Consider the following 15,976-nt stretch of genomic DNA (forward strand, 5'->3'; position numbering starts at 1 on the left):
GGTGGGAGGTGAGAAGGCTGACATGCCCAGAGCCAGGTGCCCCTGCTCCATGGGGATGGGGCAGGGCTGATCCACGGGGATGAGCAGGAGTTGTCTGCTGTGAGCAAGGCAGATCCTCTTGGGGCAGGCAAGGAAACCCTTTGTTCCTGAGCTGGCTGCTGCTGAGATGAGGCTGCCCTGGATCTGGGCTCAGGTGTGTGCTGTCTGTGTGACAGCAGCATCAGAGCTGCCTGCACGGAGGTGGGAGCTCAGGGCATCCCCTGGCAGTGCCCAGGAGCCTCTCCAGGCAAGGAAAGCCTGGCTGTGCTGTGCAGGGACAGCAGGGAGCTCCTCCACCAGATCTCCCTGGGGAAGCCCAGCCCTTCTTGAGCTGCTTGACCTGACACTTGAGCTCTCCACAACATCTCCAGGCACTAACAAGGGCTTTGAAGCAGGTCACTTTATTTGTTAGCCCTTTCCAGCAGCAGATAATTGCAGTGCAGAGCTGAAGGCTGTTCCTATTCCTGTGCCTTTCAGCTGTGCAGGGATGCTCAGTGGAGGGCTGGGGGCTCCACTGCCCCTGGAAAAGCCTGGGTGGCTGTGCTGTGGCAGCTCCTGAGCCCTGTGGAGGATGCTGAGAGCTTGTAGGAGAGCTGAAGGCTGCTGTGCTCTGTGCTTTGCTTCCCTTTGGCTCAGGGATGCTGAAAGGCAGCAATGCCAGGGCACCCCTGAGGGCTCCCTGCCCCACTCAGGACTGATTTACCTGTTACAAACCTGTTGTTTCTCCAGGCTGGCTGGGGTTGTCTTTTCTCTTTCTCCTCCTGGAGATTTCCCCTGGGTTTGAATCACGCTGCTGCTCTGGGAGTGTCACATTGACACCTGGCAGTGGCTCTGCCAGGGCTTTCCCCTTTTTTTTTTTTTTATTTTTTTGTGGCTGCTGCACCTCCAAGGAGTCCTGGGGATGATGGCAGCGTCTCTGAGCAGTGGAAGGAGGCCAGACATCCATCCCTTGGCACAGAGCACTCTGCTTTTCACTCCAGCCTGGCACAGAGCTCTTGCCTTCAGCCCTTCCACGCCCAAAAGAGGGACTTGGCTGAATTTGGGCAGGGCAGGAGCAGTGCTGGGAGCTCCTGTCCCTCCTGGAGGTGCCATCCTGCCCTGTGTGTTCCCTGGGAGCCACTTCCCTGCCAGCCCTGTGAGCAAAGCAGGGCTGGGATGGCCCCAGGCCACACGAGTGCAGGTCCCTCCTTGTCCCCTTGTGCACAGGGCACACAATGACAGTGCTGCTGGCCTAGTTACAGGGGAACAAAAGGCTTTGTATAAAAAACTAAAGGGTTTTTTTTTTTTTAGATCCTTTGGGAGGAAGGGAAGGTAAAGGTCTCTCTTTACTCCTCTCTCCCAGAGGAACACGGGAATTGTTTATTGTAGTGGTTCCTGTGCTCTGGGCTGCTGGGCTGGCCCTGCTGGAGCATCGCAGGGCAGTTGTGGTCTGGTTTAGCTTCCCTGCTGAAGATGCAGATCCACCACTCCCCCTGAGTGCATGGGGGTTTCCTCAAGGCCTCAATTCCTCAATTCCTCAAGGCCTCAATTCCTCAATTCCTGAATTCCTCAAGGCCTCAGTTCCTCAGGGCCTGCATTGGAGAGACTGCAGGGATTTCAGAGGGGGCTCTCAGGCAAACCCCCTGCTCAGTGCCAGGGTTTGTGTCCTGGGCTCTTTGTGAAGGGTCTGGGGTGAGGTGCTGGTGGGGCTGGGGCTGCACAGGTGCTGCTCCCTGCCAGGGCTGGGTGAGGCACAGGGACGGAGCTGGGATTGCCCCAGACACCCAAAGCCTCTCCTGCTGCTGTGCAGAGGGATTACCCCAGGGGCACGGGGTGCTGGGGCTGGCTGCTCCTCACACCTTGCTCCAGCTCTGCTTTCTCTCTGCAGGATTTTCGTGCTGGGCATTGGATTTTTCACGCTGTGCTTCCTGATGACATCCCTGGGAGGGCAGTTCTCAGCCAAGCGCCTGGGGGACTCCCCCTTCACCATCCGCACCGAAGGTGAGCACGGCCCCACAGCCTAGCCTGGCTCACTGGGAGCACACAGTGTCTGCTAGGGAAGGCAGGAACCTCCCCTGACATGGAAAATGCAAACCCCCGCCCTCTGAATTATTATAATTTTGGAATTAAGGGGCTCTTGGGCAAAGATATGGGAGCAGGAGTAACAGTTATTAGGGAAGAAAATAAAAAGATAAAATAAACAATGCAGTAAAGCAAAACAACACTGACAGAGTCAGAACACAGCCTGACACCTGACATTTTGAAAGTAAGGGGCTCTCAGGCAAAGATATGGGAATAGGAATAACAGCTCTGTACTAGGAAAATTAAAAATACAAATGCAATTGTACAAACAGACAAAAACAGCACTGCCAGAGTCAGACCATGCCCTGCCCCCTGTGTGTCAGGGCGGTGTCCCAGCCCCATCCCATGGGGGCTCAGCCCTCCTGCAGTGCCAGCTGTGGCTCTGCTGCAGCAGGGATCCTGCACAAGGGGGGAGTTTTCCTCTGCAGCTCCAGGGCTGCTGCAGATGGGCCTGGGCTCCCTCTGGCCATGCAGGGCAGCAGAAAGCTGCTCCTCTGGCAGTGCAGGGGGCAAAGGCTGCTGTGCTGTGCCAGGCTCAGATTGCATCCAGGCAGGAATGCTTGGCTCCTCCCCTGGGTGGAGCATCTCCCCATGGGGTGCTGGGATTGGATCAGCCCTGCAGGGACACTCAGTGGCCATGGAGAGCAGAGATCTCCTGGAGGGAGGGTTGGCTGTGGGAGAGATAAAGAAAAAACTGCCCCATGGACAGCAGAGAACTGCCCCAGCTCTGACAGATGGGGACAGAACACACACCCCCATTTCCAACCTCAGATCCTCATGTGGTGTCCCCATGTGCTTGGTCCAGCTGAGCTGATGAGTGCCAGGGATGCAGGAGGATGGTGCTTGGATCTTCCATTCCCATGGGTGTAGCCATGATATTTTCTGAAAAATCCTTTCCTTGGTATTTTTTCTCCTGAGAAGCTGAGAGGCCTCAGGAGCAAAATGTAAACATTGATTATCTGCTGCTGTGGAATGCAACAGGTGCATTTGTAATTGGTCTCATGTTGGTTGTTTCTAATTAATGGCCAATCACAGTCCAGCTGTCCAGACTGTCTTGGTCACTCACAAGCCTTTGTTGTCATTCTTTTTCTATTCTTAGCCAGCCTTCTGATGAAATAATTTCTTCTATTCTTTTAGTATAGTTTTAACATAATATATATCATAAAATAATAAATCAAGCCTTCTGAAACATGGAGTCAGCTCCTCATCTCTTCCCTCATCCTCAGACCCCTGTGAACACTGTCACACCCAGCTCCTTCCTGGCCCTTTTTGGGATTTTCAGGATGGCTCAGAGCCCTGTTGGCCTCTCTTGCCGTGTGTGGCTTTGCCCTGTGGCTCCAACCTGGCTGTGCTCACACCCAGAGCTGTGGCAGGTGGGGCTGAGTGCTGGGGATGCTGACCCTGGCTCCCAGCAGGATCAGGATCAGCACTAGCAGCAGTGTGGGTGTGTGGGCTGCCTCTGGTCTGGCCTGTGGAGGGTCTGGCTCAGGTGCTTGGAGGTCTCGGTGGGTTTGAGCACTTGGGGCCTGCAGGGAGTGGAAATTGCTCCTTAGGGAAGGGGAAATAAAAGGCCTTTGTGGTTTTTATGCAGGTCGTTTTATGCAGGTTTTATGCAAAGCCTTTTTTTTATGCAGGTACTGAAATGTAGAAGAGAAATATTCTGATTTTTAGCAAGTGTTATGTTGTATTTAACACCTATTTTGGCAAGACACAAAATCAGCTCAGGAGACACTTGTGTGGTGGGACAGTCACTTCCCTGCTCTGGGAGGACACTGCTGCCATGGACTGAACTTCCCCTGATGTTTTCTCTGAGATTCCAGTCAGGTGAAATGCACAGAGGGAACTGCCCGGCTTGAGCTGCCCCGAGCAGGGTGAGATGGGCTTGGTGAGGCCATTGTGGTCTTCTCCTCCCATACTAGAACCATGGAAGGATCTGACCTCCACAGCCTCATCCAGGATGTGATTTTGGAGCAATAAATCCCTTCCTTGAGGAGCTGGGAGAAGTGCCAGCTGCTTCCCTACAGGAGGAAGGGGATAAAGTGATGTTTTCCAAAGGCTGGATGGTGTTAAACCTCTTAGTTGACCTTCCAAGAGCTGTTTTTGCAGCCTGTGGCAGCTGGATCTGTGTTCTCCCTGTGGGTGGAGGACATGGTGGCTGATGTTCCTCCCCTCTGCTCCCCTGGCTGTTCCCATCACCAGCTCCATTCAACCCCTTTCTGTGTTTTCCCGGTGGCCCCAGCCTGGAGCAGGTGGCAGGGTCGGTGCTTTTCAGTGCTCCTGCCCTTGCTCAGGGTAGGTGTCCCCATGGGGAGGGTGGGTTTATGTTCCTGTCCCCAAGCCAAGCACATACCTGGTGAATGAAGCCTGGTTTGAGGGGATTTCTTCCTTCCTGGGATAAAAAACAGCACAAGGAGAGCGGGCAGGAGCCCCCAGACCAGCACCTTCTCCAGAGCTGGCATTTGAGGAGATGGGCTCTGAAAAATCACTGAGCTTGAAATGAAAGGTGTCGTTGTCACAGCTGCCCTGTGGCCCAGAGGAGCCCCAGTGTCCCTGAAAGGTTTGTAGAGAACTGAAGGAAAGGCAGAAACGCTGATGAGCTGTGGCACAAGAGCAGCAGAGGTTTCCAGAACCTTTGCTGGTTCTAAATTTGAGGGTGAAATAATGGCAAAAATCTCATTACTCAGCTCTTCACCCCCTTTCTGGATGCCTTGGAGTGGTTTTTCCCATCCTTATCCTGAATTTAAGCCACACCTTTGAATCCACTGGCTGCATCCTTGTCCATCCCTTGTTTCCTGGGAGCAGTGTCAGCACAGCCCCAAATCAAAACAAATCTCCTTTTTCAGACCTCACACCTCAAATCCTCCCCATTCAGGGGTTCAGGTGATTAAATCAAGGTGTGTAAAAGGGTTCTCCCTCCTGCCTGAGCCTCTCTGGCTCTGCTGAGGGCTGTGAGCACCAGCCCTGCTGCCTGGGAGAGATGCTGCTTTGCTCCAAGGTGCTGCAGGTTGAATGCTGCTTCTGGTCTCATTTAAAGAAGAAAATAAGTAAATTATGACCTAGGTCCTCTAATTTTTCAAGGTGCTGGTCTCTTAGCTTTCTAACTGGGTAGATGAGCTGATGAGGTGTGGGGCCAGCTGAGGTGTGGCACAAAGAGCAGCAGAGGTTTCCAGAAACCTGCAGAAGCACCTGGGGTCAGCCCAGAGGGCTCTAAATTTGGGGTGAAATAATGGCAAAAATCTCATTACTCAGCTCTTCACCCCCTTTCTGGATGCCTTGGAGTGGTTTTTCCCATTCTTATCCTGAATTTAAGCCAGACATTTGAATCCACTGGCTGCATCCTTGTCCATCCCTTGTTTCCTGGGAGCAGTGTCAGCTCAGCCCCAAATCAAAACAAATTTAAAACAAAACAGATTTAAAACAAATGTCATTTTTTCAGGCCCTCACACCTCAAATCCTCCCCATTCAGGGGTTCAGGTGATTAAATCAAGGTGTGTAAATATGTTCACCCTCTTGCCTGAGCCTCTCTGGCTCTGCTGAGGGCTGGGAGAGATGCTGCTTTGCTCCAAGGTGGTGCAGCTTGAATGCTGCTTCTGGTAATGCCTGACTGGTTTCATTTAAAGAAGAAAAGCAGTAAATTATAACCTAGGTCCTGTAATTTTTCAAGGTTTTGGTCTCTTAGCTTTCTAACTGGGTAAGGCAAATCCTGCTTTGTTAGAAAGCTCAAAAATTCGATGCAAATCCAATTTTTTCCCCTATATTCAGTGGCTTTGCCAAACAAACTATTGCTTCCAGATGAATTGCTGCACATTTGGCTGTTGTTGTGCTGCTTATTGAGGAAGATGAGCTTCATTCATGGCCTCACACACTGGTTTAAGCACAAAGCATCCTCTCTGCTGTCTCTGGAGGGAGGTTGTGTTCTTTGTCCCCAACGCTTGGCAGGCACAACCTGAGAGGCTTTTCCTCACTCTTTAACACCTGGTTCAGGCTTTTGGGGTTCATCCTTTCCTGTCACAGCTTTTACAGAGGCTGCTGTGGTTCCCACTGTGCTAATTTTATTTTCTGAAGTACGTGCTGCCTCCCAGGCTCAGGATGAGTTTTGATTTAGGAGTGAAAAGGGGTAATAAAAGCATAAAGAGCCATTAACGTTCCTCCTGGCCACGGTGGGGTGTTTGTAGGGACTGGCTGTGCCCCAGGGTGATGAAGCTGTTCCCAGGGGTGAGTAACCCCCAAAGCAGAGTGGGACCAAGGCTCAGGGAATGTGCTGGCCAGGAGCTGCCCAATGTCACCACAGACTCTCTCTGTCACCTGGGACAGGCTGTGGTGTTGAGGGGAGGATCTGGTGGCTGGAGAACCAGGAATCCACCCATGGCCAAGGCAGGAAGGGTGGGGAGCTCTTGGATTGCTGTTGATAATTGCTGTCCCAAGATGTGCAGGGTGTCTCTGCTCCAGCACGTGCAACTGAAGAACGAGTCTGGACTCTTCACTTTTCGGTCCTGAGGTTGTTTATTAATTCTTATCTATAAAATTTCCTCTCTGCCCAGCCTAGATCTGCTCAGCAGGGCAGCCACAGGCACTCTCTGTTGTCTTTTTATACTACAAACTACGTATAACATATTTACACTTAATTCCCAATGCCTATCACCTATGTTAGACAGTGAGCTTCTACTCTAAACCAATCCCAAAGTGCCAACATCACTGCAGAAAATGGAGAACAAGAAGAAGAAAGAAGGACTAGACACGCCCAGATTCCTCCATCTTGTCCCCATAACCCCCACACCAAAAATCCTAAAATCTACATTTTCACCCTGTGAATATTTTATTATTACACTATTCAAACCTGTGTGGCTTTCAGGTCCTCATACAAAGCAGGCAACTTACTTCATGGGTCAAAATCAAGTCTCCAGGTGTTCTGAGCAGCATGCCAGGGTCTCTGAGCCCCCTGATGGGGTTCTCAGCAACTCTGGACATCCAAAGGGATGTGCTGAGTTCCCACAGGGAGCCTCCCTGGAAATGGGAAATGGGGAATCACAGCCTCTGGGGAGATGGGAAAATCCATCCCTGCAAACTCTGAGGTGAGGGGAGGGCAGGGCTGAGCCCTGTGCTTGGGGCAGGAGCTCAGGGGGCTCTCCTGGCTGAGGGGAGGTGCAGTGAACATCCAGGTGCTGCTTATTAGCACTGTGAACTCTCCAAAGGTCTGTTTGAATAACAAACTGGCATTTAATTAACATGTGCTCTGGATCCCAGGGAAGGCCAGGAAATATTCCTGGCAGTGGTGGTGGCTGTTCAGCACACAGTGCTGGGCTGAGGCGAGCTCAGAGGGGCAGGTTAATTGTGCTGGGCTGGTGATGAGCTTTTGGTGTGATGAGGGAGGGGAACCTGCACAAACCAGCGACCTGGGGAGAGGTCCTGGGTATGGCCTCAGCTCTGCCATGCCCAGGCCTGAGTGTTTCCCAGGAATGGGCTCCTGGTGGGAAGGAGCCTGGTCCCTGCTCCCCCTGGGCTCCTGTAAGAGCCCTTTGGAGCATCATTCAGTAACTGGTGGGTGTTGCAGGGGAGCTGCCAACATCCCCCTCCACGTGCTCTGGGTGGGCAGCTCTACACTGGAGCTGGAGTATAAATGGGGTGGGTTTGTGGTGAGTGTCAGCTCCTTCCTGGGCCTGAGCCCAGCTTTTGTGGCTGTTTGTGCTGCTCCTTGTTCCCAGGGCCGTGCCAGACCCAGCTGAGCAGGGGAAGCTGCCCTGTGCCCTTCAGTGCGGGCTGGGCTGTGGTGTGGGAACCCAGAACATCCCTCTGCCTGTCCAGCACGGCCAGGACCCTGCCAGGGGGCTCAGACACCCTGGCACGGAGCCCAAAACACCTGTGGGTTTGATTGTGACCCGTGGAGCAAATTACCAACCTTTTATGAAGATCAGCAAGCCATGACAGTTTAGGTAGAATAATAGTGAAGTTATCACAGGGTGGAAAAGTAGATTTTGGGGTTTTTGGTATGGGGGTTCAGGGGGCAAGATGGAGGGATCTGGGCGTGTCCAGCCTTTCTCCTTCTTCTTCCTGGCCTCCATCTTCTGCTGTGATGGTGGCACTTTTGGATTGGTTTAGAGTAGAAGCTCACTGTCTAACATAGGTTATGGGTATTGGAAAGTAATTGTAAACATTGTACAGGTAGTTTTTAGTATAAAGACATAACACTGCCCCGAGGGCAGGCAGAGTGCCTGGAACTGTCCTGCTGGATGGACCTGGGCAGGGCAGGAGAAAGAATTTTATAGATAAGAAACAATAAACAACCTTGATACCAAAAACTGAAGAGCTTCGATTCATTCTTCAAGCACCAGGCTGGGAAAAGAAACTTTTAACATTCTCGGGGTCGCAGCGACCCAGAAAGACCCTGAGACTGGGGGATGTCAAAAAATTATTTGCTTTAAAATAATCCAAAAAATCCTTTGGGCTGTGGATGGATGCTGAAGTTCATGGTCCCTGGTCCACTTTAGGCTGAGGCTGTTGCTGTTTCTCCCTGAGTGACCTGCCCAGCCCAGCTTTGAGCCTCAACTATTGCAATTCAAAGGGAGGGAGACATGAAAATGCCCCAGCCCCGCCCAGAGCTTTCCTGGCTCCTGAACTGTGCGAGCAGTCAGTCATAACCAAAATAAACATAGATGTGAGGCAGGAGCATGAACAGGAGAAATGGATAATGTCACAGTCCAGAAGTTAATCCCATTTAAAATTTGATTTTTGTATGTGAATACCTTTCTTGGAGGCTCTCTCCAAAAGCCAAGCTTCTTGGTGTGTGCCAGAAATCATTCCTCAGATGGACTCTCTGCTTGGTGATTCGCTGCAGCAGAGGCTTTGCATCTTAACAATAAATAAAAAAACCCTTCTGAAATGCAAGTTATTTTATCCTAATCCTCTGCTGTCAAGTAAACACAGAAAGAGGTTCCTTTGTTTTGAAATGGCCACTGAGAGAATTTATTCAGCAAACAAAGATGTAGATAAAAAAGGGAAACAGAGAAGTCTATAAATTTTGAATGTGGGAGATGCTTTGGAAGGGCTCTAGACTCAGGAGATTGAGTTTTCTGTGCCCTCTCATTTAGAATTTAATATGTTTGATGATCCTTTTTCCCCCCAAGCATCTTCCTTGCAGTTGGTTTACTGCCAGAGTCAGGGGGCAGGAGGCTGCTGCTGAAAAAGCACCAAATTCTGTAATCATGGTGCTGGGAGGGATTTGGCTGTGGTCCCTCAGGCTGGATTTGGTGGGATGTGCATCCTGCTGGTGGAGCGTGCTGCTGCAGGGGATTAGCCAAGGAAAATAGGTTATTAAGTGTTAAAACATGATTAGATGTGGCTGGAATGGTGCCTGCAACTGCTGGGGCTGCTTCAAAGAATCAAAAGCCTTTGGATTCCTCTTGCTGTTGGTTCCTGCAGGGCTGGGTGTGAGGTGCTGGAGGAATTTGCTGCAAACCCAGGGGAGGTGTGGGACAGGTCCTGAAATGGCTGGAGCAGAGCCCTGCCCTCGTGCTGGGCTCCTGCTGCCTGCAGAGGGGTCTGGTTTGATTTCAGTTCACCTTGCTGTCAGCTGCCTGTCTTGGTTTGGAAAGCCAGGAGTCTGCTAAGGAAGGCAGGAGCCTCCCCTGAAATGGAGAATGTAAACCCTCCCCACCCCTCCCAATTGCTATAAATTTGAAATTAAGGGGCTCTCAGGCAAAAATATGGGAGCAGGAAATAATAGTTCTTTAATAGGGAAAAGAAAAAAAAAGGATAAAATAAAGAATGCAGTACACCAGAACAACACTGACAGAGTCAGAACCCAACCTGACACCCTGTGGGTCAGGGTGTTGGCAGCAGTCCCATTGGAATTGTGGCTCAGCCCTCCTGCAGTGTCAGGGCTGGTTCTGCTGGAGCAGGGATCCTGTAGAGAAGGATGTATTCTTCCTCTGAAGATCCAGGGGAAGAAGAGGCAGCTGCTGCTCCTCTGGGGAATGCAGTGGAGAAGCTGTGCTGGTGTTCCAGAATCTCCAGATTCTATCCAGGCAGGAATGCTTGGCTCCTCCCTCTGGGCTCACATCTCCCAATGGGATGCTGTAGTTCTTATCAGCCATGCAGGGACATTCAATAGCTGTTATCAGCAGATGTCCCCTCCCAGGGGAGTGTGATTGTGGTCACTCAGAGAGAGAGATAAGGCAAACTGCCCACTTGACAAAGGTGGGGATGGTAATGGAAAACATCTTGCATTGCCATCTTCAACACTGACCTTTGATAGAAGCATCTGAAGTGGCTCACAGGTATCTCTGTCCTTGGGGTCACTGCTGCAGGGGTCCTGGAACCCGCTGCCTTTGGGTAGTGGGGCTTTGCTGAGCTCTGGGGTTTGTGTTTGCTGTTCTCATAACTGTTTTTTCAACCTGTATTTAAGTGTTTCCTGCTGCTCAGCTGCAGAGCTCAACACCTGCCTTTTCCCACCCCAGCATCTCCAGCTGGTTTCCTGTGGCTGAGCACAGCTGGGCTCCTGCGCTGCGTTTCCTCCACTGCTTTAGGAGCAGGATTGGTGGGAATGGGATGAAGGAAGGACAGAAGTGGGGGAGAGCTGATTTTAGAGCTAAAGCTGGAAAACAGAAGTGAGAAGAGGTGAAGCTCAGCCTCTACAGGGCTGCTGCACCTTGTGCTAGGTCGCTGAGAGGTGTTTTGGGGTCTGATCTCAGGGCTGCCGGATATGGACTCTGATGGGGTGATAAGCAGCTTGTGGGCTAGAAAAGAGGTTTTCCCAGTCCTACAGCATCACTGCAGCTGGGCAATGGTAACTCAACCTGAAATCTCTCTGGGGGTGGGCAGTGCAGCCCCTGCAGTGACTTCCCATGGTCTGTGATCCAGCAGAATTGCAGGTCACCAAAGAACAGCTTCTGCTGCAAAAAGATTTGGTTATTTACTTCATTTTGGAGGGAATAAAAATAAATGTAGAAAAGAAAAAAAAATACATACATATACATATATATATATATATATATACACACACACACACACACACACACACATATATATATATATAAAATGTGGGAGCCTGCCCTTGCTGGCTTGGGGTGTCTTGCCCCACATGCAGACCATGGGGAGGGAGGCTGAGCACTGGGGCTCCCTTGTGGTGTCACAATGGCTCTGGTTTGCCACGTTGGGCTACAGGACTCAGGAGAGATCCAGAGCCACCAGCCAAGGCGTGTTGTGCTGGAGATGGTGTGTAATGTCACCTGGCAGGAATCCTGCCCTGCTCTCCTCAAAGCCTCTCAGTATTCCAGCTCTGCCTCTCCTGCTTGCTCCAGTTCCTGGAGTCTCACCTGCTTAAAGCGATTTCTTCCATCAGTGAACACAGAAGAGGAGAGAGGACGATGTTCAGGGCTGTGCGGCACAGCTGTAAGCTTTGCTGTTTGTGGTTTCTGTTTCTCTCCAGAGCAGGGGTGTTGTGGAGGGGTGGGAATTGTGCTGCAGATGGTAATGCTGAAGGTTGCTCGGGGTTTTGTAGGGCATTTTCACCATTTCAGAGCCACAGCACCGTGAAGCAACGGGATCTCATGTTATTTCAATGCCTTGGATTGCTCCCTGAGGAGAGGAGCAGAGAGGCCAAATAGAAATGTGAGAACCTACATGATCTCCTCAGAGGGGTCCTTTGCTCCTGCTCCCGGCTCTGCTGCTTTTCCTTCTGCTCCAGCAGCGTCCCAGCTGGGTCAGCATGGCCAGGTAACATCACCATTTGTTCTCACAGAGGAGGCAGAAAGGTCAGGCTCGGATTTGCCAATGATCAGAGTGAGCTCGAGCAACTCTGCCATCCCCCTCGCAGTCAGCTGTGCTGGGAAGGCAGGAGGAGGAGGAGGAGGAGGAGGAGGAGGGATCTGTCCATGATCCTGACCCCCTGTGTACCCTCTCCTTGTGAGGGCTGACAGCAGAGGAGGGCACAGCTCAGTTCAGCTCCATCCTGGCTGCACTGAGATGCTGCTCAGCCCAGTAGAGCTTTAAAATAAAACACAGGTGTGTTCACCCTCCCTTATTGCTGTGCCGTGAGGGCCCTGATGAAGGAGGAATGATGAGGAGGACTCCATCTTATCAAAGGCTAATTAATTATTTTATTATACGATATTGTTCTATACATCTAAAACTGAATCTGCCAGGCACTCACTCTGCACACCCTGCACAGAATCTCGTGACTGTCAGTGACAGTCCTGACACACACACACACACACACACACCTGAGAGGCCAAGGAAACAAAACACCATCACTCTGGGTAAACAATCTCCATGTTGCATTCTACTTTGGCACAAACACAGCACAGCAAATGATGAGAATTGTGTTTTCTTTCTCTGATGTTCAGAGAATGTGAAACCCAGAAATATTCTTGGGAAGAATTGTGCCTCGCTTTTCTCTGTGAAGAGAAATGTGGGGCTACTCTCCCTCTCTCTCAGGAAAGGTAATTTTCAGGACCCATTTGAAAATTTGGGTCGCTGCCACTTGTGACAGATTCCAGTCAGCTTCTGGGCAGAGCACACAGTTCTTCTCACACTTGGGGAGCTTGGGGTGGGCAGAACACCCAAAAGTTGCTTTGTGGCTTTGGGAATCCCTTTTCTTACCTGCTCTGGGTGGGGAGAGCACCTGGGAGTGAGGGCTTGGGCTGCTGCCTCCTTGAGACACAGCCCACACACCTGTGGTTCCAGGGATGTTCCTGTTCCCTTTGCTTTCAAGTGTGGCATTCACATCCTCTGAAAAAATCCCTTTGCCCAGGATTTCTCTCCTGGGAAGCTGAGAAGCCTCAGAGAAAAGGAAAAAAATTCTTATCTCATTTGCTTCTCCTGTGTTGTGTTCATGTGGAATGTGTTTGGAGATTGTTTACCCACAGGTGATTGTTTCATTGGATTCTGGTGTGGGTTGATTGACTCTTTGGCCAATCAGGGCCAAGCTGTGTCAAGACTCTACAGAGTCACAAGTTTTCATTATTATCTTTTCAGCCTTCTAGAAGCATCCTTTCTGTATTCTTTAGTATAGCTTAGTATAGTATTCTTTAATATAATATAGTATCATAAAATAATAAATTAGCCTTCTGAGAACATGGAGTCAGATGCATCATTCCTGCCTTCCTTGGGACATTCCCAGCAATACAATATTCAAGAAATCATGTGAGTTTTAAATTTATCTTGCTGCCTTTAACGCTCAGCGGAGGCGACAGGAGAACCAGTTGTGAAGGCTCATGTGAGCAAGTGACAGTGACAGGGAAGGGAGGGATCTGGGCAGGCTCTGCTCACAAACGGGGCACTAATTATCCCCAGTTTCCTCCTGAGTGAGTTATGAGCCTCTCCTGGGCTGCTGGTGTCATGTTTTGATGTTGTCTGCTGAGCAGCCCTGGATAACTGCAGTGTTTGTGAGCAGCTTGTCAGGATCAGCGGATGCTGGAGTGTGTCTTGCTGGCAGAGCCCAGGATGCTGCTCCAGGAGGAGGGATCAAACTCTTCTCAGGGTCTGAATCCAGAGTTTGCTCAGGTAAAACTCCCTCAAAAGACAAGAGGTTCCCCTCTTGTGGGGAATGAATTTGTAGGAAATTTTTAAAACTTGGTAGAAGCTTTATGTAGTGTATATTTGTATGTAAATTTTAAGATAACAAATGTTGACTTAGATATGATATGGAATAGGATAAATATTGTTAAGAGTATTCAGAGTAACACTATTGTTAGTGTTTTTAAAACACCTTTCAGTGTTACCCCATCTCTAAATTAAAAAAAAAAAAATGAATCCCCCACGCTCTCCCATCCCCTTTTCCTGCACTGCCTGGGTGTTGTTATCCAGGCTGCTTTCCCAGGTGCCAGGTGTGGGTCTGAGTGTGGTGTCACCTCCTCAGCACCAGCTGGCACCTGCAGATCCTGCGTGTCCTGCTGCTGCATGCAGAGCTGGATTAGGCTCTCCTGGAGCCTGTGGGTGCCAGCCAGGGGGAAGCCACGTGGAGAGCAGGCTGGGCAGCTCCTCAGTGCTTGGGGCTCACTTCCAGCCTCTCTGCTCCAGCCCTTCCAAAGCTACTCCATGGATCCTCGGAGGCTGGAGCAGCCAGCTGATGCTGGAAGAAGTTGTGTGGTTGGTGCCAAGTGGAGCTGGCTGGCTCTGGGAGCATCTCCTCGCTGAGGAGCTGTGCTGGGAGTGATGGGCTTTTGATTTCTCCTGGAGCAGCAGGGCTGGCTCTGGGGCTCCCCTGGAAATGCTGAGCTTGGCACCGTTCTGTAAGAGCCGAAATGAGGGATGTGGGACTCCAGGCACTCTCCAAAATGCAGTTTATTGTATTCAGGATGTCACAGCAGTCCAGGGTCGTGGGTGACAGAGCTGTGCCTACAGCTCTCAGCTCCAGCTGCAGGCAGGCCTGGAGACCCTTTGGTTTTGGTTACAATGCATTATAGACTTTTCTTTGCTGAGCATCTTAATACAGTAGAACCAATCTAACCCTTATCTATACCCTATCATAACTACTATAATTACCATATTCATGTTACCATTCTCCAATCACTAAAAGTTAGTACATTACAGTTTAAGCTAGAAGTTGTTTTTCAGTTTTCTTGCAGGGGAAAATTCTGAGACCTCTTTTCTACTTGCAACATTTGCTGCCTTGTTTGCCTGTGCTCTCTTTCTGCTTGGTACAAACATCTTCTTGTTTGAGGTGGGTTTATCCTTTGCTCTAAGCCATAAAAACCCCTTCTAACTAACACACCCTTTGCCTCCTTGGTTATCCAGTAAGTCTGGCTCAGCAATTCCTTTCTTCTAAATTAAATCTTGCTTCCATCTCTATTCCTTCCTCAGACTCCACATTCAAAAATCTTCCTGCTAAGCACACATATCTGTGAGACTTTCTTGTCAAACTTTCATCCTTCCCAACCCCGTTCTCTTCCTTCCTTGTCCAAGCATTGGTGGGGAGAAAGGAGTTAAGGGAGACACCAAAGCCAGGCAGAGCCCAGCTGCAGGGTGAGGACTTTCTGCCCCAAACTTTGCCTTTAGCCAGCCCCTGCTGGATGCTCAGCTGCCCCAAGGGCTCTTTGAGCAGGTGACACAACATCCATGAGTGCCAGCAGTGTCACCATGCTGGGGTTTCACCCCATGGCCATACAGGAGTGTCCTTAATCTGCATTTTTTTGGGAGCCGACCATTGTTTTGTCTGGGTTAAATAAAATAATGTCGCCTCTCCTTCTTCTTCTGCTGTCCCCACTTCAGCCCCAAGCTCTGCATCCATCATTATGTGCACTGTGCTCCCATCCTTGACCGACTCGTGGAGAGGGAGTTTAAATGGAGGTGTAAAACTTTACTGCCCTCATTAAATTGGTGTTGCAGGCAGGGAAATGAGAGCTGTTGAAATAATGAAAATAAAGGCATCCCTGGGGCTCCACGTGACACTGGATGCTCCTGCCCACTTCTGTGGGGATGTGCAAAATGCAAAATGCAAAATGCAGATTGGTGCTTTGCAGGGCACAGAGGGGTAAAGAGAAGTGTCAGGGCTGCTGTTGCAGTGGTTAAGGCTTAATCCATCCTGGGAAAATGTCTCTTCCCGAAGAAGTGCCTGTTTCATGCAATCACTGCTCAGGATTGAATGCCTGCAGGCTTCAAGGGAAGAAAAAAAATTATGCCTCCAAAGCCATTGGAAAATGGAAGTGTGAATTCACACACCTTGAAGTGGGGCAGCAGTGATGAGGACCTCAGGGATGTGTGCTGGCCCCTTGTCAGAGGAGGCTGGAGCAGCTTCTGCTGCCCTGGCACTCTGTTATCTCCATAAGCAGGGACACCCAGGGAATGATTAAATCAATTAATTGATTTTCTATAGCTCATAAGGAAGTCAAATGGCATTTCCATCAAGTTGTGATGAGCCAACACCCCACCATGGCCAGGA

The 15,976-nt window shown here is 50.4% G+C and overlaps 1 protein-coding gene across 1 annotated transcript in view; it reads left to right on the top strand.

The window, feature by feature from the left end:
* MGAT5B (alpha-1,6-mannosylglycoprotein 6-beta-N-acetylglucosaminyltransferase B) overlaps positions 1-15,976 on the top strand; it is an 81,347-nt gene that overhangs the window by 5,305 nt on the left and 60,066 nt on the right. Inside the window, exon 2 of the mRNA XM_063176081.1 lies at positions 1,907-2,019. Within this exon, the coding sequence (XP_063032151.1) occupies positions 1,907-2,019 (113 nt within the window). The remainder of the gene's footprint in view (positions 1-1,906; positions 2,020-15,976) is intronic.

Source organism: Melospiza melodia, chromosome 24 (assembly GCF_035770615.1).
Source record: "Melospiza melodia melodia isolate bMelMel2 chromosome 24, bMelMel2.pri, whole genome shotgun sequence".
Classification (NCBI taxonomy): Eukaryota; Metazoa; Chordata; class Aves; order Passeriformes; family Passerellidae; genus Melospiza; species Melospiza melodia.